Source organism: Adelges cooleyi, unplaced genomic scaffold, assembly GCF_023614345.1.
Source record: "Adelges cooleyi isolate 19-005CV unplaced genomic scaffold, UGA_ACOO_1.1 ACOO_flye_CR_arks_rails_tigmint_CR_PRNA_8, whole genome shotgun sequence".
In the NCBI taxonomy this organism is placed as follows: Eukaryota; Metazoa; Arthropoda; class Insecta; order Hemiptera; family Adelgidae; genus Adelges; species Adelges cooleyi.
This window is the reverse complement of record NW_026096513.1, coordinates 518,952-542,353: the sequence shown is the minus strand read 5'-3', so window position 1 is coordinate 542,353 and position 23,402 is coordinate 518,952. Positions and strand designations below refer to the sequence as shown.

The 23,402-nt window shown below is 32.2% G+C and overlaps 1 protein-coding gene across 1 annotated transcript; it reads left to right on the top strand.

The window, feature by feature from the left end:
* Window positions 1-8,395: 8,395 nt before the first annotated feature.
* On the top strand, window positions 8,396-15,794 carry LOC126845865 (homeobox protein goosecoid-like). Its single transcript, XM_050584855.1, has 3 exons — window positions 8,396-8,807; window positions 11,778-12,049; window positions 15,410-15,794. Exons 1-3 carry the CDS (start codon window positions 8,396-8,398, stop codon window positions 15,644-15,646), a joined length of 921 nt encoding a protein of 306 aa, XP_050440812.1. The 3' UTR covers window positions 15,647-15,794.
* The last annotated feature ends 7,608 nt before the right edge of the window (window positions 15,795-23,402 follow it).

Below are 23,402 nucleotides of genomic sequence, written 5' to 3'. Positions count from 1 at the left end.
AATAATGATGATACACAGGATAGCCAGTCGGTCGGGGGAGTTTCGGGTTGCGTCGCCGCCGTCCCTTTTAATGGAAACACCATGTATGTATGTATATATATATATTTATAATAGACCCCACGGCCGCCCACCCGACGATTGTTGTGCTGCCGCACACTAATTGTTTTACACGCCTGGCTTATGGCAGCAGCAGCAGCTGATAATGTCAGTGATTGTCGAAAAACAAATATCATAAAGGACTCGGGCCGGCCACTTGACTACCGGGTTCCCGTGTCAACAAAAAAAAAAAAAAAAAACCACCACCACCGCAGATCACCACCGCCGTCGTTTGTCGTCGCTCTTTTTTTTTTTAGATTTTCTCTCCCTCCCGGGCTTGTACACTATTCGAATTTCACTCGTCTGCTCGTTTGTGTTTGCTGTTTACCTTTGACCTTCTTTCCATCGGGATGTTTGCACCGTTATAAGAAAACTTTTTAACCACTCAGCGGATTTCGAAGACAAACACCGTCTCGCGGGGATCGGAAAGCTAAGTAAAACACGCGGACGGTTCGACAACAATGATGACTGTTTTTTTTTAATTATCCGGCGACGACAACAGCGCATAGGTGTGTGCGTGTGTATGTACAGCATGTATTGTATAATACAATAAGGTAATAGTAATGGTGCTTGACAGTAAAAGGACCGCGTCGCCACTGTCTCGTGTACACGTTTATAATTGTTTAGCTAAATCAGTCAATTATACGGTATAATGTACTCGCCGATAAATGTATCCACCTAATTTTATTGCAAATGGCTATTGATAGAGATTACTGTATTACAAAAACATTCATTAATTACACTATTATTGTATAAAAAAATAGTTCTATGGAAAAAATATTATTTGAGTACCAAAAAATACATAAGTACATTAGCTACGCTTTGAACATTTCATTTTATTTTATAATAATTTAGAAGACAAAACTCTATTTATATGTACAAACAATACAAACTTTTAAGGTAGTTTTTCTCAGAACGGTTATTTTGAAAAAAGGCCCTTCTTCCGAGAAATGCCGCAATTATACATTAAAAATAAGTTTTCATTGTTACTAAGGTATAGGGCTAAGTCCCTCTCCCCACCCATCAATTTAAAGCTAATTGCGTCACTTGCGGTAAATGTTGTTTGAGAGAGCTATTTTTGTGAGTAGAAAAAAATGTATTAACATTAGCAATAAAATACATAAGCAATTTTTCAAACTAATATTCAAAAAAAATATATTATTATACTGGTGACAATAACTAACAAAACTTTTAAATTTCAAATTCTAATAACTTTTTCGAAAAATATTATTTTATAAATCGACCATGCAAGTCTACAGCAAAATATATTGTCTATCAGCTTAGTGTTTTCCATATGATATATTTTTGTAATATTTGACCCTAAACTAAAATATTACACAAAACAAAATCCACCAGTAAATCTAATAATAAACGTGGTTGATTTAGGACACCCAGTGTCAGCTACGTCTTCAGATTAAATTGTACCAGAATAATTAGGATATCATTTTTAACATTTACAATGCATCCACAGAAATTAATTTTAAAAACCAAAATCTAACGCGAACTCTTTGACCTTAGCTGTTAAAATTAAGAGCGGCTAACTCAAAATTACTGTCGCCACCTTTTTGTCTAAAATCGTCATAGAGTTTATTAATTTTATATCTTACATATGTTAATTTTTGTAACTATAAACTTTAAAAATCTATGGCGGTTTTGGACAAAAAAAATGATAACATTCATTCTGAGTTGACCGCTCACTTATGATGACTGATTAAGCAGCTCCTAGAACTTTAACAAGAACTGGGCTTCAAAATGGTGCTTTCAGTTTCCAATTATATTATTAACTCTTTCGTGTTTTCAATTTGTATCTGCATCCTTGGTCATCTTCTATGATTTTTTCCTTCTATTCTAATCCCAGCAAATCATAAAGTCTAATAAGTAAACATCAAACGCGTTAATCTAAAGTTCAACTACAAGTAGATAATTGATTTTAAGGCTTTAAACGAGCACCGTGCGGTGTACTTATGTACCTATATTGTATCACCGGTGCCCACTAATTACAATAGGTCTTCCGGACCGTGTATATACGTCCCTGCAAGAGCCCGGACGACGACGGTGAATAATAATAATAATTGTGCGGTTGCCGATGCGTGAAACGGTTCCTTTGCAGGGGCCAGCACACACTAAGTACACAATATAATAATAATATGCCATTCGGTGTGTGGGATTTATGCGTGCTGTTGTTTGCGCATCTTCGGCCGATTGACTCTTTTGTACTTAGTGATTCAGCATAATATTATAATATGTATATGTATATATATATATATATATATGATTTCACTGTATACTACTATCCTGTACACACGGGTTGACCAATCGGCTCAAGTGGAATTCTTACATTGTCACACTTCACCGTGTCTCGCCGGGTACGCACACAAACAAGCGGTTATGGGATTCACCTCGAGCAAAGAGAATTAATGTACAGAAGCGCAGCGGGACTATTTAATATAATGTATAGGTACATGATATTTATTATTTACCGCATAGTGTAGGCACTCGTGTATTATAGATAGGTACCGGAGACGGCATAATAATAATATGCCAGACTGCTGCTACTGCTCGAGTCTTTAGGTATATAGCCGCTTCTGTACCTACTACATATATAAAGAATCCACTAAATCCTATTGAGTGCCGGTCGATTAAATCGTTGACACAAGGGCCGCTGCCTAGCCCGTGATAAAAAACAGCCTCGTTTCACAATGAAAGCGTGCAACGGACTTGACAATATATTTTATTTGTTTACCCAAACGACAAAATATGTTTATTTGCTTATGTTTATGACATGACATGCGACATAGCCGGCGATTACTAGCTACTGCAGCGATAGGTTGGGTTTACCCCTGAATACACTGAAGAATGCGGAGTCAGTAAATTGCGGCCCTGGTATATGTTACACGTACGTAAATTGCGGCCGGGTTATATTTTATTAATATGTCAATTGCGGCCTAAATATTTTTTATTCATACGTAATATTTTGCGTATAGGGATATTTTTTCAAAACCAATATTTTCCTTCCCATTTTTCAGATTTAGGACTGGCAAGATAATAATTGTATTAATATTGGTATGGTTAAAAATATTGGTTTTGCTGTTTGATGTTTATGATTAAAAAAATGTGTACGCTAATTCTTGCACAATATAGTCCAACCGAGTAATTTGTTTTGTTTTCAATTCATACATTTTTTTTTTTCTATAAATGTTTCTTTTTCCGTCATTTTCTTGCTTTTTGTTCCCTGACTTCTCAAGGTGATATACGTATCACTATGCATGTTTTTTAAAATGTCAATGAAATTAAATATGTTTTGGGTGTGATGAATTGAACGAACTGTTTGATTTTCTGTGAAATGATTCACAATTATTTGTTGTGCGAATTGTCGAGGATACAAATTCGGCCCATAGGTATCTGTGACGGGAACTTTGAGTCGTTGGTTAAATAGGTTTCTAATATGTATACAGTAAATTTTATTATTCCATCATCTCGTTGTTGCAATTAGAGCTACCGATTACACGTGTAAGTAAATACACGTGTAACACGTGTAGTTCGAATTGACGTGTAGAAGTTCGTGTAGTTCGCGAAGTTTGTGTAGTGATAAGTACACGTGTGCCTGCAACTACACGTATTCTTACAACTGTAAGTTTTAAGAAGACCTCTAATTTACGTGATACTATTCTTTAGTTAATGGTTGTCATTATGATAAAGTATTATAGCCATTGGGCCAAGTTGGTTGAATCTCGGGTCATACACGAACTTCTACACCTGAATTCGGACTACACGAACTTGTCCTACACGTGTATTTAAAATACACGTGTATTTATAATTACACGAACTTCTACACGTCAGTTCGCACTACACAATCCTTGTCCTACACGTGTATTTTAAATACACGTGTAGAATCGTCGGCTCTAGTTGCAATGGCATTATATCGTACGCAAAACAATCTTCAACCATATCAAAACTTAAAAAAGGAAGTCAAATAAATAATTTAAAAAAATTACTTATTTCACTATTGTTATTTTTATAAGCATAACTTAAGCCCAACTTCTGTATTTTTCTATACCAACTTTGACCAAGGTGAAATCTACACTGTTATACTTCAATAGAAGGCCAAACATGTTTTGCAGCCTTATGGATAGCTTTTTCAAAATCGACATACATTCGAATGGGACTGAATTGTAAGTTATTATTTTTGCACTCTATAACTAAACGTTGAAATGTATTCAAATAGCATTGTGTAGACTTTGAAGGTAGTAGAATAAAACGAGTGGAACATAAGACTGATTAATTGTACAATGAACTGTAAATCGTTGATGATATCATTTGGACAACTTTTGAATGTACCATCTACAAATATAGTATCTGAATTGCATAGCACTTTTAAATTGCTTAATGTAGAGAAACTTACTATATTTGTTTCTTTATTATTAACTAACAAAAAATGTTCAGTTGTATTTGTTTCAAATTCCATATTGTCAAAAAATATCATGTAATTCCGAAAAAGTAGCTGGTAATTTTAGTAGGACAGAAGCATTGTGTAAATTTCTTTTAATTAAATTTACATCTTGAGTAGTTCAAGTTTCAATATCAGCATTTTTTAATTCAGAATGGATAATTTTAGATGGCCTAGTAAACATATCGCCAACGGCTTTTCTTTTTAAATTATTTTCAAGTTTCTGTCGATTCATTTGTTGTTCAGATATTTGTGCATGATTGTGATCATTAAAACCCCCTTTAAAAATATTATTATCATTAAATTTCAAAAAAACACTTACACGTTTTAATTGTTCAACGCCAACGTTGAATAATGAATTTTTTTAGAAACTTATGAAAACAAAATTTGTAACCCTCGACCGCTTTCAACGTTTTATTTCTTTCGTTTTTCATAACGTTCATTTTATTTGTATATTAAATTGAAAATAATATACTGTATAACTGTACAACTGCACACGATCAAATGCACACTGGCTGCTAGTAATATTATTATTTTAGTGAACATATCTTTACCGTAGATTGTTACTTTAAATTATTTTGATGACTGCCGTGACTGGAAACAAACAGAATATCCCGGGCCGCAGTTTAAATATGTATAAAATATACACGGGCCGCAATTTACAGCGACCCAGAGAATGGATCCCTTTGAAGTAAACTGTAGCTTTTATAATATATTATACTTGCTTCGTACAATTTAATTTTTATGTGTAATTTTTTATCTAGCCCCTCCCTAATGCTAGTTATCACTCGATTGCATTCAGTCGTGTGCTGTACTGTAATCTTTTTTTTGCGTATAATTTATTAATAAGTCTCGATTCTATTGAATTTAGATTTATGGAAAGTTCAAGATCATGTTTAATCTCTCGTGATTCTCCCATCTCTAGAAGCACCCGACACGAGTGAACGCTGATATTATCAATAGAAAACTAAACAGTGGTGAGTACTATTAGATAATAGTAAAATAATATTACTTATTTCATAAAGGTCAGAAAAATTGTATACAATAAAATACGTTAATATTGTTTTAATATTAAAGTAGTAATTCAATAAATATTTTTTGAATTTTGACGGATTACCGATTACATCAACGTAGACGGTAGAAGCTATAAGCTGATAAGCAGTAAACTGTACGAGTATCTTTGAGACTATCTTAATCTAAACAAACTGATATGACTTTTGAAATCAGTGTAACCAATAGTTATGTCTTAGTTTCTATACAATAGGCCGAATTAGTAATTTCTAAAGCTATAAATACAATTTAAAGCAGTGCCTTTTGTTTTTTTATATATAGGCTAGAAAACGTGTGCAAAGCAGATGTGCTGTTGATGGGCATATTATCATCTCAACCGTTTCCTAGGTGGCTAGGTAACAACAATCAATAAGACATATTTATCGTTTTGTTGATATCATTTTTCACTGTCCTCGACAACAACTGATCTCATCATATTTATATAAAAGTATTTACAAGACTGTAATGGTTTATTTAGTTTTTATCTATTTCTTTATACTTCTACAATGAAAACAAAATTCATAATAAAATTAGAATTTTCCGTATTAATCAAAAGCAAGAAAAAAACACAAAGAAGTACTTAAAAATGAGAAATTTTAGGAATTTCTCATTTGAATTTGCTACTTTGATTTGGGGCAGGGGGATAAGTCAAACATTTTTTTTTAAATATTTATACTATTTATTACAAAACTGAACAATTATCACCCACCGTTCAATATTGTAATAACTAATAACCACTATAGTGTTTTATTTTATGTAAGTATATAATCTATGGGATTCTTATAATAAGTGTTAGGAACTAAAAACTATAATATATGCGTTGCTATTTTATAAAATTTTAAATCTTTGTTAAGCGTTCTTAGCAGTTTTTTTCATTTATTATTCCACGTCAACTATTTCTTGTGCCTATATAGGTAAAAATTAAAAACTAATATTTTAAAATGCGCTTTCATTTTATATATTTATTTGGTTTTTATTTTGGATTTATACTATAGTTGTATAATATTCCAATATAAATTTCTTTCAGCATTAAGACAAGAACGACAGATTCTCGTCGTTTATCTGCCTTTTACACTTTAGTTATTAGTTTAGTTATTAGTTTAGTTATTAGTTTACAGAGTTTAGTTATTCTTTTTGCGGCTATTAGTATTTAATACTTTTTGATATTTAATCTATCATATCATTGTTATCACATAAATGATAAAAGTCCCACTTTGTACTGATAATTTTTAAAACGACGAAATTAATCTTATGTATTACTAAAACGAATTGTTGCATATTCGGTAAACAGTTTATTTATTCGTCGTTTTATAAATTATCATTACAAAATGAGTCTTTTATCGTTTATGTGATAAACAATGATATGATTAAGTAAATAATAAAAATTATTAAACATTTATAGCTGCAAAAAGAATAGCTGAAAGGCAGATAAATGACGAGAATCTATCATCCTTGTTTTAATGCTGAAAGAAAATTATATTCGAACATTATACAATTATTGAAAAAATACAAATTGTTCAGGAGATATGCAAATATGTTTACAAATTATATTTCGTATAATTTGATGTTTATCTTAAATAATATTTTTAAAATATAGTATTTAAATTTTTAAATTAAAAAAAAATATATATAAGATAGGTATTTGGTTTTTTTCTAAACCTTATTTTCATTTTTTCAAACTCGTGTGCATTGCTCGCTTACCGGCGGTTAGGTTAGATAATATTTAGGAATTGTGTGCTAACTGTTTAGGTAAAATCACATACATTTTCAATAGGAATTCATTAATAGCAATATTAGTATATAAAATTATCGTTTAATGCTAAGTACCACATTTGTAAAAATCATTGAACTATAATTGTGGTTAGATTTAATACAATTTTTAAAAATATTAATTATATTTAATGCGTAGTTTGTTTACATGTATTATTTTTAAACAATTTATACAAATAAATTCATATTATAATAACGTTTTGTATTGCAATAGAATAACTTCCCCCTCTAAGAACAAGCCTTCGTAATGCATATTTGATATTACACGTTAAAGACCATCGTATTAATTATTTATATTATAATACAACAGCAGTTATATGGTCGCGAATAAATATGATTAAGCGGTACTTACGCACACATACAGGTACACACTGCACAATTACCTACTAACAGCGCAAAACACGGTACTATGTTTATTGTGACATGTTCGGTTAGATCACATACCGAGGGGGTATTTAGGTAGGTGCCTACCCGCCTAATAACCGAGTCGAGGAAAGGTAAACGATTATGATGTTTTGACAAATGATAAAATAGCATCACGGCAACGTTATCGGGGTGGGGATAAGCGGGGTACACGCGTTAACGTTAACGAGGGCCGGCACGGAGGGATAAATAAGTGGTGAGCGGCGCCGATTACACGGACACCGATCACGCCCACTCGGGGTGCGTGAAAGGGACAGGGTGCGTCGACGTCTCTGACCGTCAGCCAATCGCGGGCCACGTTCTCCGGATTCGACAACGGCCGACACCGGATGAATCCGTTGCGGCACTCAAATGTAGCGCGGCACTTAAACGATTGACGACTATATTAAAAGTTTACCGCGCGCGCACCAATCGTCAACAAAATCATACTATTTTATTATTACTCGTACCGCGGGCATCGACGTTCGTTGTTAACTGTTGTTGTTGTTGTTGTTATTTTTGCCTTTTTCGCTTTAATAATAATTACCGTTGTTGTTATTGCTGTCCGATTTGATGACCCGCCAGCGGTACGAGATTTCGTGAACGCTAACGCGACAAGCAGAAAAGTACATGAAATTGGAAGGCCAACGTGTGTTCCTCGGAAGTTTCGGCGTGGCGGGCCTCGGCGATAACGGTAACCGGCCCGAAAGGCCAACGGCCATCGGCGATTTTCGCGGCGTACCGCCGACACAAACACAGCCGTGCGAATACGGCGACACAGACAAGAGACAAACAGCAACCACGGCAACCGCAGCCACCGCCGCAGCCGTGCCGAAGACTTCGGCCGTCGGCTCGTCGCTTTTCACCATCGACAGCATACTGGCCCCGTCCCGACCGGACGCCGTCGGCCGCGGCCACGTTTCGGCCGCCGCAGCCGCCGCCGCGGCCGCAGGGTTTTTCAAGCAACCCATCAACTTTGGACAACTGGCAGCCGCCGCTGCTGCTTCCGGTTATGCGCACTCTACGGCCGCCAATTTCTTAGGTAAACCCTGGCAAAATTATTAAAACCCAATTGAAAATATTAAACCTAATATTTTTTTGTTAATTATCCTGAAATACCTTTATGAATTTTACCCGGGAATATATATTATGTAGATATTATATCGATGGCTAATTTAAAAAAAATACGTTAAGGAAATATTTGGCCAAATGATATTTATTGTACAATATTTTGCAAAAACGCGACAAATAAATAAGTCTATTTCAACCGACAGAAAGCGTATAAAAAACGCTTTAAGTACCTAATGAAAACAAAAGAGGATAAACTTTAAAATACTTTCATGTAAAATCGTAATTTTGTACATATATTTTTTAACTGAGCTATCGAATAAAATTATAACATTATAAATTATTTGTTGTATCCAAAATTCCAATAACTAGTAAGTGTAGGTGTCAGGTATTGTTGTTATTCTATTATAATGTTCCTAATCTAAATAAAGTATTAAACTATTGCACAATTATATAATAGGGTTAGTTTTAAAAAATAATTTACTTTTATGTACAATTAAATTCAAAATACAAACAAAAGGTCACTGCGGAATAATAGGTTTTTGCATTTGCATAGAATATTGAGTAACTAACCAAAAATGGGACTTAACGACTCTTAATTAAACGCCTTTAATATTGTATCGTATTTACACTAATAGAGTATTAACAATGCTATGATTGTTATGTAATGAACTATGCTTATACAACAAAATAATTAAGCATTTAATTAATTAACGCACTAAAAGGCGTTTGTACCTACTGCTGAAATCTACAAACTAAAAACATAATAACTCTGAAAGATAGATTTCGTTTTATAAATATATAATACGAAAAAATATTATCCTGGCTAAATTGCTCGTTTTATTAGCAGTTAGTGTGATTTGTAATATACTCAAAGCATTAAGAACCAAAACAATAAAATTATAATTATTTTGGTCGATGAACCGCTATTTCTATCATTAAATATAATATTTGTATTATAGTTTTTCAAGAGATATTAAAAAATACTTCATAAAATATTATTTTCGATAAAAGTAGCTTGTAAGAAAACATAAATTACATAATTTTAACTTGGATTTCTTGTTAAATTTGATCAAAATCGCTCGTGGCCTATTTGATTCTCATCTCATTACTTTATTTCTTTAAATAGTCTATTTTATTAGTGAAATAGCACCCGTGACTGAGATAAAAATTCGTGATTTTTAAAAATCGAATTAAACTCTACACCGATTAAGAATCGTATAGGTACACACATTATTATTATTATGATTATAAATAATGCGTATTGCGATTTGAGCGTGGATTTAAATTATTTAACTATACCATTATCCTATATTCAACAGATATATCTGTACATAAAAAATACATTTTATGTTTTCCAGTTACATTGTATTTCTAATGAGGTACAAACCGATTTTGTTATCCACCATTTCGCTCAATACGAATAAAATTGGGTGAAATCGCGCGATGATTTTATGTAGTAATAAAATAATATTTACTATATTATGTAGGTATAATATTTCAAATTTACACATATTATTATCGGCATTGGTCGTGTCTGTGTATAAAATATGTCGTACAATATTGATATGTGTGTACTTTTTAAAATAAGTTTTATTTACACACGGGTGGCGGACCGCATTGTGGTTGTATTCTCCCTTTAACGGCGATCGGTTAGAGGGAGTTTGTTGCCGTGTTGTGGGCACAACATAATAATATGTTTTAAATCAGTTGGCGATATGCAAAGGCTTCGCAAATAATTGCCTCGCGTGCATTCAAAAAGATCCTGTGGACCGTGTAAAGCCGGGCGGTCGTGCCAACGCTTTTGTGCGTGCCATTCAATAAAATATGACATTTTTCAAGTATAATAAATATGGCGAAATTACACCTGATCGGGCATAAAGGGCGTTTTGTAGTCTGGGGGATATACACATACACCACAGAGTACATACGTTAAAACGCATCGATACAATAATCGTTTTTCACATACACAAACTTACACGGTATATTTTTTTTTTTTGTATTATTATATTTTGTTTGCTATATATCATATATTATGTAGATATTATAAGTAGGCGCATGTGCCTAATATCGCAAAAACGGTTACCTATAGTAAAAGACTATATTATGTACGTGTACGTTTACTTTGATTATTTTTGTTTCTTCAATAGTATAGTATATGAATGATTCAATTTATTAAATTAATAAAACTAAAAATATTTTTATCTAAAAAATATATATTTACATGCGTGTGATGGTTAATTTGAAAACTAGTATTTTTTTTGTTTAACAGAATAATATTGATAATTGATTAAATGTTATTCCGTTATTATGTAAACGGCGAAACGCATAATTTCGAATACCCGAGGCATGATTCGGATTTGACAACAAAAGAATATTCAAATTTCGTTGTATTTTTGCAATTTTAGACACATAGTTGCGGTTTTCAGACCAATCATAATATGTTTTTTGTACTCGCCTGTTCGGGGCTTCTAGCCATCCATAATATGCGCACGTTTATACGGTAAATGCACATTAAATTAGAAACTAGAAAAACAAACGCGAATCTAACAAATCGCATAAGACCTTTGTTTAGTATTGCCCGGATTGGCTGTGTGCAAAGCCACTACGCGGGGATCGAACTTTAATCAACCATGAATAAATAATGCGCAACGGACGTACGTGTTTGCATTGTTCCCATGTTAGCGGTTCAAATCAGATCAACGGTGCCTTGGGCGCGGTACAGTGCATTTATGCATAATACGTATAACGTGCGTGCAACCCTCTCGTGTTCGATTGTATTTACATACGTGTATTTTCGAAAACACATACTCGACTTACGTTTTAGAAAACGATTATATTCCGACATAACTTTTGCAAAAGTTTTCTATCGGAAATTTTAATCTCCCCTCCCCCCTTTTAAAAAAAGCTTTTAAATTTAAATCGAATAATATTTTTGTTTCAGCAGCCGCTGCCGGTTACCAGAGCATTTACCCGAGCTATATGATGGCCATGGCGGTAACCGGCAACCACGGTGCCAACGGCGGACCGCATCACGGTTCGGCGGCGTCCATGTTTGCGGGCCCGCCGGCAAAGAGGAAAAGGAGACACCGGACCATTTTCACGGAAGAACAACTGGAACAATTGGAAGCCACGTTCGAGAAGACTCACTATCCCGACGTTGTGCTCAGAGAACAGCTAGCACTCAAAGTGGACTTGAAAGAAGAACGAGTCGAGGTAATGATCGTCGAGTGTACAGACTTTTTATAGTAACTTTTGGCAAATGGGCTTTAAGTTTTCTATTTTCCATCAGGCTCGTTAAACGGTCGTTTAATAACGCATACAATTGCCACGTCCGGGGTGTAATTGATGGGAACATAATGTAGATGTCGCGGGGGTTAAGTGATCTCTTTCTATTTCCTTCTCGTTTTAGGGGACTATATTATGCCGGAGTGTTTTGATTGGGTTCGGTCGAGTGGCTTTAGGGTAACAATGAACCGCTCCAACCTTCTGGATTTATTTTAATTAAATTGCATGATATGGTTTCGTTTTCTCTATTTCCGTAACAATATTCGCGTGTTTACAAGACGAATTAATGGGAAACGGCGTTTGTACAGTTTCTCCGTCGATGATTAACCAACTTAGGGCACTCTGTGTTTTTGTTGATCTTCGAACCCTTATAAATGAAAAACCTCTAATTGTGTCAAAAGCTTTTTATTATTATTAGCTCTTGCGCTCACACAATTCATAAACCCATAAAAATAACAATAGTCCTCTTTTTTATATATATGTATATATTAATTCATACATCGTTTTGGGACAAATATCGATGCGATACACTATTATTATTATTATTATAGAAATTAAATCCAATTGTTGCGATCGTTTTCGTATTTGTATTTACAAATAAATATATTATTTCCTTAAGTGATTAAATTAACTGTACCTATTCATCAACTTGAAAGTTAGCACAACTTCGTATACGAAACAAACAACAATTGTTAGATAATTTAAATAAAAAAATTAAAATTTCCTTTTTTATAAAAAAAAAAAAAAAATACTGCGTTAGGATATTAGATAAATTTTAAATACATATACGTTCACTTATACGTGAGTGTGCTGTATAAAATACTTACAAAGTTATAAACGAAAGAGAACATTTTTTAGTATATTGGAGGAAATGTTAATTTTGAATTTGAGTAGAGTGAGCAAAATTAAACGCATTTATCTGAAATTCGAGCGGAGCGAGACAATTATTTGTGGTAATTATAGTCTTAAAAGGGCGTACACCTACGAATTTATTTAACAATACACCACTGGATTTAACCAAATTATGTAATTGTTAACGAAAGTTTTATTTTAACTATATTTATTATTCACCTTGACAAGTAAATAAAAAATCGCATATAATATAAAATAAAAGTTACCCAACTACAATACGTCAACCTGACCAAAAAAAAATTATTTGTTGTTTTAAGTAAATATTTTATACTCCTAACAATATGGAAATATGTAAATAAATAGCACAATATATTTTGTTCAAACAATCCTATTCTATAAGAACAATACCATGATGATGCGCTGAACCTGTCTGTAATGTTATGTAGGCATTCGGCATTTAAAAAGTTTTGAGCCAATGGCTGTGAGCACTATTTTGAAACGTTTTTATTTTGTATACTTCACCTGTGACTTAAGATTTATACTTAGGTACGTATTATGCGTTATACCTACGTGTGTTGGTTAAGAAGAGCGGAATGAAATTTTTAAAAATACAAAACCAGAAAAAAACCGTAACTCTGTATAAATATAACGAATCCTGTTAACCGCGAGGCCGAAGGAATTATGCAAAAACAATACGTCAATTTTGTATGGAATCCTTTTTTTCCCTCGGATAGACGCAGCCGAGTATAAAAACATTTTGAATAGAAATGAAACGGTGTGTTATTTTTTCGCAAAACATTATTATTTTATAATACTACTAAATGTATATTGTATGTATAAGAATATGGCTGCGGATTTTTTTATGATTATTATTATTATTGTAAGGCTATCCAACTGTAACGCGGGAAATTCAATAAGCTCCCTCAGGGCCTCGCGCCCTGCCGCCATTACAGTTAAATCCCGACGTGGGAAGTGCAGACATTTGGTATATCAATACAGAAAAGTCCGAGTTTAACGATTTGAATATATATACCAAGCACCAATACAGTATATTATGTATATTTGTATATGTATATACACGACTACAATAACCGCAAATCGTGATTTATTTTTATTTTAATAATGATAAAATAATAATATTTATAATCTCTATTCCAGACTTTCCGACATTTATGGTGGGATTATTTTAAAAGTCAACGATATTTAAAAGTATACGTATTTTTTTTTAACGTACCAAAATAATATTATATAAAATTATATTATACCTATTAATAATATTATTAAAATATAGGGGTCGAATTTTTGTGTATTAAAATACCTGAATATGCATAAATTCATTCGTTAAACAAATAGACTAATATTTGTGTATTTAATATAGGCATCAAAATCTTAAAATTACACTTTTACAAAAATAAAATTCTAGTAAAAAAATCCAAAAATAGGTCTACAATTTTTTAAGTTGTCAAAAAAAATGTCTTTTTTATGAGAATATATTTAATTTAAAAATATTATACAATCGGTTTTCTCTACTTTATGTAATTAAACTTTAAAATTAAAAATCGCTAACTATGCACAAATATGGATAATTATAAACTCCATGTCTTTCGTTTTTGTAGACCGTAAAATACATTTATAAGTAAGTGTTTAATTGGGTTAACCATCGAGCCTTAGCTAGTGTTCTTCGAACATACATATATGTTACTGATTAGATAGTAATTATAGAATAGCATTAAACATGTTTTAAATGAACTATATCCCTGCCCAGAGTACTTTGTCACTACAATAATAATATAAATATTTAAAAAAAAAAAAAGAGAGAGAGCGAAATATATAAAAAAAGAACAATGAAATACATATTCATATTCATATTGTATTTATACCTGTATATATATGTACAATGTAATATGCGAAAATCGCGCTTTGTCAAACGTTTCAGTATAACATTATATCTATATATTATGTAGTCTATGCGCTTCAGTATTTTCCGCCATACGTCAACTGATCCGTGAAAACGTTGGTGTATGTTTACGGAACCGAAATAATTGGAACAAAGACTTTATTTGACTGATGTATACTCTCCTGGGTGTACGATATTATATTACCATTCGATATTCGTAATAATAATAATAATGCAATTTATAACTGTGTCGCTTTTCTCGCGCGCGTTTATCCGCATACGTGCACAATTATTATATTATATTACTATGTTGTCTATAATATATTATATTATACTACCTACACCGACGAATAGTGCACGCTTACGTGCACTGTGCAGGTATTTGGTCGGTTTGGTAAAATTTCGATTTAATCAATCATTAAACGCATTGCACGAACGGGTTACGTACATGCGTTATTATCGTGGCCGAAAATCTTAAGCACTAGCCTTTATTTATATTGTCTCGCATTGATTGTTTTTTTTTTTTTTTTTTTTTACAGGTTTGGTTTAAAAACCGTCGGGCCAAGTGGCGAAAACAGAGACGCGAAGAACAAGATAGATTAAGAAAAATGCAACATCATCTGGTCGACCAGCCTGGAGTGTCCAACGGGTTGGCTGTCGCAGTGGCAGCAGCGGCGGCGGCCAGGAGTGGAGAACACATGCGTATGATACACCATCACGTAGAAGAGGAAGAACTCGACGAAGATCCCGATTCTTCAGACCTAGAAGTGGCTTAATATGGATTTTTTTTTTTGTAAAATAAGATAGTTGATAACGTCGAAGTGTTTCCAGTAGGTAATATAAATACTATTGTAGTTTTAAACATTTGTTTTTATTTATAGTTAAAACAACGGCGTACAGGTCTGGCAGAGAGATAATGCCATTTTGTCATAACATAAATAAATTTGATTCGAGAACCACAAAATAAAAGCTTTCCGCCATATGAAGTAATCTCAGGGAAACAGATCTGACGATAGTAGGGGCCACTCGACGTCCCCTCGCAGTGAAATGAGGCCCCTTGTAAAATTGTGAGTGCTTGCAAAAGGAGGACCTTATTGATCAAAAGGGCCATCGCTTTTTGCCTCTTAAGCCAATTGTTTTTATGTGATAACAAAATAGTATTATTTAATTGATCTATGAAAAAATTTAAAAGTGACATTGATTTTTGAAAAACGTCATACCTCTCTGCCGCACTCGCTGTATTTGTTTCATTAAAATCAAACGTTACTAAGTAAAATAGTTAAAAAATATACATACAAGTAGTTGCCAAGCCAACTTTAAAACGTTTATCAATGTTGTTTTTAAATCTATTACTTCAGTAAAACGTTAAGTAGTCTGACACTCTGAATTTAATAGGTAAAAATAGGTAGCTGAAAAATAAGTAGGGCTATTGAAATTTAATGGTACAGTAAATTTTTCTATAAAATAATTGTTTTAGCTAAACAAGTTTCTAAAAAAATCCTTATAATATTTAATGGTCTAAATTTATATTTAATATTCAGTTTCAAAATATTAATTTTAAGGGATGACAGATTTAACTATGAAAAGCGGAATGAAGTACTAATGACTGGTCGACAAATTAGTTTTGGATAAATTATTTTTAAACTATTATCATTTAAAGGTATAGACCCGGGTGAAGTAGACTGCAATAATATATTTTATATGCACACACACACCACTCATCCGCACTTCCTTCTTCGCCTTACTTGAAATGGTAAAAAAAGTATTTATTTAAAACTGGCTTATCAACCAGTAATTATAGTTAATTACATCATTTGGTTTTGATAGGTATTTTAGGTAATTATAATATGTTAGTTGCTACTTGACTTTTAACAATTATCCTTTAAGATAAGATATTTGTTTACTATGAATATTAAAGATAATTTGTAAATATATATATATACGTGTATAAATGTATACGTATTGTTGTAAATATATATGATGTTTATTACTGAATACTCTTTGCGTGAAAAATGTATTAAACATTATACTTTATCTTGCTTTTATTTATAAAATTCATGTTATTATTATTATGCTTAATATATCTACATAATATATTCGAATTACCGAAAACACCTAAAATGTAGAGAGAAAATGCAATTAAATAATCAAAACTTCAATAACAATATTATGTTGTTAATGTTTATTTGTAATGATATGTTTTGTGTTTCAAATATGTTAAACATTCTAGTCATTAGAGCTTAATGGTAATTTTGTATTTAAAATAAAATAACGAAAAATACAAAATTGTGTGTACGTAGGTTTTAATGTAATTATTTTTGTTTCATATTGTTTTAGTTAAATATAACGGCTTGAAAATAACTTTAATAATTGTAATAACATGATTTTGTTTATTCAACCTGATTTGTTCCCGTTCTACCCACGTTAACTTCCAATTAATTATTTCCTTATTTCCTTGTTATTCTTACGAATTTTTATTGAGTTAAACTTAGTAAGGGATTTTTGTTGTTTTATTATTTTCAAAAATGTGCTAGGCTGAGTCGTACTGACTAACTCCGGACGGAACTACTCATACAGCCCAAAAAAGTGATTTTACGTTTGAAAACAAATGTCTTTAAATTTGTATGTTTTCACTATTATTTTGACATAATATTAGTTATACTTTTGCAACCTAGGTGTTGGCCTTTGTACTACTGTGTGTGTTATTACTTATTACTTATTACTCATTTCACATGTGTAGTAACTATTAACTAATGTTTTGCTGATTTTTCCTTGGGGAAACACATCATATTCTCTTCCTAATCCTTTATATTAGGACATTAAAAAACATAATCTACGTTAGGATCAACCACAGTTATAATTACGGTTCTCTTGGTAAGTAGTAACGGTTATATTAAAAGTGGACAGTAAAATGTACTCATTTATTTAGTTGCCAAGGTAGGTATATCTCATCCGTTGGCTCCAAATCAAACATTACAAATAATTATAAATAATTGCTAATGCTCATGACGTGTAGTTTATAATCTACTTATTATACTGTTCGAACAACTTTGTTATAATAAAAATATAACAATATATTATATATTTTCTCACAATTTGATCATATTGTTAAATATATATAATACGCACAATAATATTGTTAATTACTATAAAATATAAACATAATATTTCTGCGAACAATGTTGTACAATTTATACCTACATAATATTTATCTATGTAAAAATTATCCTTAGTATTAATATATGTAAACTGCGCCCGAGTTCTTATCAAATGGAAAAAGTTTACATTGCATGTAAACTGCAATGAAAACTTTGTAATTTTTCATGTTCTCGTTTTGTTTTAGAACTTTGAAATTTATAAGTGTCATTTAAATTATTTAATTTAATATATGTTTCTGTTTGAATTTTTTTAAACCTTTCTATAAGCATAAAAATATTTGGATGTATATAAGCTAGAATTAAAGTGGGAATGGAACGACTCGCATGCATTTGTGGTTGAAGTTGGCTCTGCTGATGCTTGAGCCCATATTTCAGGTGGATACTGAGCTCTTCACTTATACATACATACATCTACCAAATAATCCGCAAATCGTGTCACTCTTTCATCGTCGGGCTTAGATTTCATTAAATAATTTACAAAATACTCAGATAAACTTTCTGGGCTTAAAAATGGTATACCGTAGCATGAACTACTTCTAATATCACTGTTCTTATTTTTATAGTCAATACTCAAGCCATTTTGCTGGATATTTCTATTCCACGATTGTGTTAGATGAAAGCGACATCCGTGTATCTTTATCTGAGGCCAAACAGCATGGACATTGGTAATTTATGCAATTTGGTAAAAGTGGTAGCAACCCTAAAATATTAATATATCTGTGATTTTATTGATTCGGGCGCTTTTTGCATTTCATACCGATGATAAGAAACTGGGCGCAGTTTACATGTAACCTTTTTCCACTTGATAAAAACTCGGGCGCAGTTTACATATACCATTTTTAAACCAAATTATAGTCTGGGCGCAGTTTACCTAAAATAAGGTAATTTGGGCCATATAAACTACTCGGTCATGAAATAATCTAGCTTTGATTATTCTCCAGGTAACTTACATCAAGACTGTACTCATCTAAGACTACAAATATATGCCCTAAAAGAGTAATTTCTTAATAATTATTAAAGATTTCAAAGACTCGTTATTTTCAAAATTAATTTATAAATACATTCAGTTAAATGCCGATTTAATTAAACAATAATTAAAATGAGAAATACTTTTCTGGAACTCTGTTAATTTACAAAACAATCCTTACTAATTACTTGTCTGTCATTTATTTCTATTCGATCATCTTTTTCTTAGAAAAAGGAAACTCATTTCACTTCTATTTTAATAAAGTATGTTTATTAATTATTATTGTAATCATATACAATTGATAGTGTTGAAATATATATTTCGTTACGTAGTGCAAGTAATTATAATTACCTTACAATAGACATTACGTTTTTATGAAGTTTATAGTTTGCCTTTGTACTCTAAAGGAGGGTTCCCACATCTAGATTCTTAATGAAAAAGCAAAACTAAAATCTTTATCAAAAGCCAGTGGTTACTACATAATTTCCCATTAATCCCATTCTACTATGCGTATATAAGTACTACACGCTCTCATATAACTGTAATTATTTTCTTTAAAATATTATTCGAGTAGTTAAAACTCTACTTATTTAAATAACATTAAAAAAAAAAATTAGGAATCAGTCATGTTTTGAAAAATGGCAATTTTAACTTTTTTATGTTTTTAAATGGATGAGAACTTTTAAAATAATTACGATTTTGTCACTTATATATCTTGCTTCTTGTAAGACGGATTTGAACTATACTCAATTTGATTACCTACAGTTACTATTCAACTGATCTTCAAAAATATTTTAATTCTTACTAATAATAGTATATTATCGACGCAAACATATTAGAAATTGATCTATATCCTTCGTACCTTTTCAATATTTTCCACGAGCCATAACTATCAGGAGCATCCTAAGGATTAAGGGGGGGGGGGGGGGTAAACAAATGGGGTATTCCGCATGTGCCGTAGGGCGGCATAATTTATCAGAGCCCAGAGGGTTAGTTGTTGACAGCGGCAATAATAGTGGTTTCCTTAGGGTAGGACTTTATGGTTAGTACGGGAAAGCTAAATGTATAAGTACCATTGTTGGTCATTTTCATCAGTACCTATGGCTTAATATTATAGTGTAGGCGAAGAATACAGGAAAAAATAGTTACTATAATTATTTTATTTAATTCAACTATTAATTATTATACTTAAAAAACATTAAAAAAACGACTACAGGGATTTTGATTATTTTCGACGATGCATTAAGTAGTGGGTTTTATTGAAAAAACTCAAAGGGATATCGCACAAAAAGACATTTAACTTAATTTATTGAATGTATTTAATATTTAACTTTTTTTTTTAGAAATCGTAGGTACCTTAGTACCTACTCTTATCAAAAGCATTAAAAGTGTAAATGTAAATCTACGAAGATTTATATTATTTTTAATTGCAGTGTCCTAATGTTTTTTAAAGTTACAAATAGTATAGGTAAGTAAATGATGAAAATATTACAATAATAATTATTGAATCAGGAAAAAAACACGACGAGTCTATCAACTAAAAACGACAAAAATGGGGCTGAATATGTTTTTCCCTGTACTCTTCAGTTTAGCCTATAATTATTATAGTTTTCTAAATATACTATTAAGTTTTAGCTAAACTGGCTAGAGCGGCCATGAGAAAACTGAAGGTAAGTATGGGATATTCTTAATTCTACGGTACCTTACACGCACGACAGCATTCCGATGTGTTTACTTATATATTATTTTGAAAAAATTATGACGAATATGTATTTTGTAGATACATTTATAACCCAGAGGGAGAAGAAAATTTGTGGCGAAGTAGATTACTATAATATATTTGTATAATACAATAATTGTTGAAACCCCGTACATAGGTACACGCCGCGCGTTGGGAACCTCAAAGACGCCGATTTGTCTGAAGATTCTGTAAAAGAATTAAATACAAGGTATATCGAACAAGTAAGAATCAAAGGGATAGGATGAAGAGAAAAAAAAATTATGAATCGATGTAGATTATGCGGCTACGCGCGTCCAATCGAGTGGCAACGCCGTCTTCACCTCCATCGATCCGGGGCTAATTGTTTGAAAAAAAACCGTCCGGGTCATCGACTCAACCGACTCCAAATAAACATACTATTATTGATATGAGGATAACGATGATAATAATAATAATATAGTGGTGTATATAACGATAAAAATCCCACATAGGCCGCCGCCGGGGCTGCGTGTACATCGCACTGTTATAACATTATATAGGTATAATATAATATATCGGTCGACAATGGCTTTTGTGCGCTAGGCGGGGCCTATATAATACGTCGAAAACGCTTATAGGTACAGATAATATTATATATTTTATTCACAGGCGAACCGAGGCCACCGGGACGCAAATCCAAACTCCAATTTCACACTGGAGCGGTCACACCGGATCATTGGATGAAACCGGCCCGTTGCCGCCGCAAACAATAAAGCGCGCCGTGTGTGTGTATATCGGTTACACAAAAGGCCAAACAATGCGCACCGCGGATTAACTTATTTATACAACATGTGTTCTGTCGGCTTTAAACGGTTCAGATGGGTGGTCCCAAGCCCGGTGGCCGTACACGCATGTACACACGCACAGAAGCGACGCGACGGCACAAAGTACCTAGGTAAATACATAATAATATACATATTATAAGAAATGTAATCATATGGGAATTATTAGGATCCAATATAATATAATAATAATAATATATGTATATAAAATGCGAATTTGGCTGCACAATAATGCGTTTTTTTTATTATTACTAACTGTATGTCCGTATAATATATTTTTGTCTTGGTTTCGGTTTCTTTCTAGATTATAGCCTATAATATGATACTGGCATATCCGTAGTTATGTATTAATATAACAATATGTATGTATGCGCATTTCATTTTGTAACTAGTGCATGCCGCGTACGCGGTATAGGTACAACAATAAAGTCAGCCGTCGGAAAAATATACCTATAGGATTAGGAAAATTTGATAATATTCTATTTACGCATAAGGTATAGAACAAAAAAACCAATATGTTAACTATTCGTTATTACACGAATAACCGTTTAAGAAATAAGAATATTACATTAAACGTCCGGGGTACAATTCAATACACCATATTATGGAACTATAACCGTATTATTGATATCCACTATCCACAGTCGTGCGGCTTCCACCCTAGGACGACTACTGGGTCCATAGATAGCAACGGATTGAGTATAGAAACCAATGAAAAGTCTAAAGTAAATACTTTTAAAAAAATAGTCGTGCCTCGATAAATATGCAGGACAGTTGTGGAGCAACCGTCAACTGATTGTGTTTGGTCATAGAGTACATCAACGTTTGACGGCAATAACGATAAAATATATCTTGTTGATCGGTGGTACCTAGGCGACGGTCGTGATGAAATCCATAACAACAGCAGCACATCTGTTGATAAACACACTCATACACACGTTTTCTAGCCTATATAATATAAAGAAAACAACAAGACACTGTTTTACATTTTGTTTATTGCTTTACAAATTACTAATTAGATCTATTGTAGGAACTAGATCATGTTTGTTTCACTGATATTAAAAGTCATTTCAGTTAGTTCAGAATTAAGTTTACTGCTTATAACTTGTACCTTCTACGTTGATGTATCGATCGTCCGTCAAAATTCAAAAAATCTTAATAGAATTACTACTTTCAATTAAAATAACATTAATGTATTTTATTATAAGTGTAATTTGTTAAAAATTTGAGTTTATAATAAGTCAAAATTATAAAACAAATATTACATCATACCATTGATTTTATAATATTATAAAACCAATAATAATTATAACTACTCATCAGAGACTTATAACCTAACGTATAAGCAATGTAAGTATCACGATAAATGTATGCATACAATTATGGCGTAAATTTCTTGTTAAATTGCTTATCTGAACCTGCGACACTTTACTGCCACACTTATAAATTATACTTGTTACTATAAGTAGTAGTTAGGTAATTTTATTTAAGGGCGGACAGTGGACTGCTAAAGTATATCAAAGACTTGTCTACATAACTTTTGTAATAATATATTTTCAACAGTTTTATTCGGTTCAATTACTGCGTTAATACGAGGGTAATAACACGTTTTTTGTGTCATTTGAAAACTTACTAGTATGGTGTATACTAATAGGGTGCATAATAATATATTGTAGTAGGTATTATACGACATTTTATATCCTTGGGGTTTGGGGTCTAAATAAAAATCTTAAGAATCTCTCTGACAACTCCATATTACATTATCTCCTTTTATAATACCTATACACAACTATTTGTGTCCCTCCTTTTGATACCGTGATATTACCAGAACATCTAATCCTAATCTTTGTAGGTATACCTTTATAG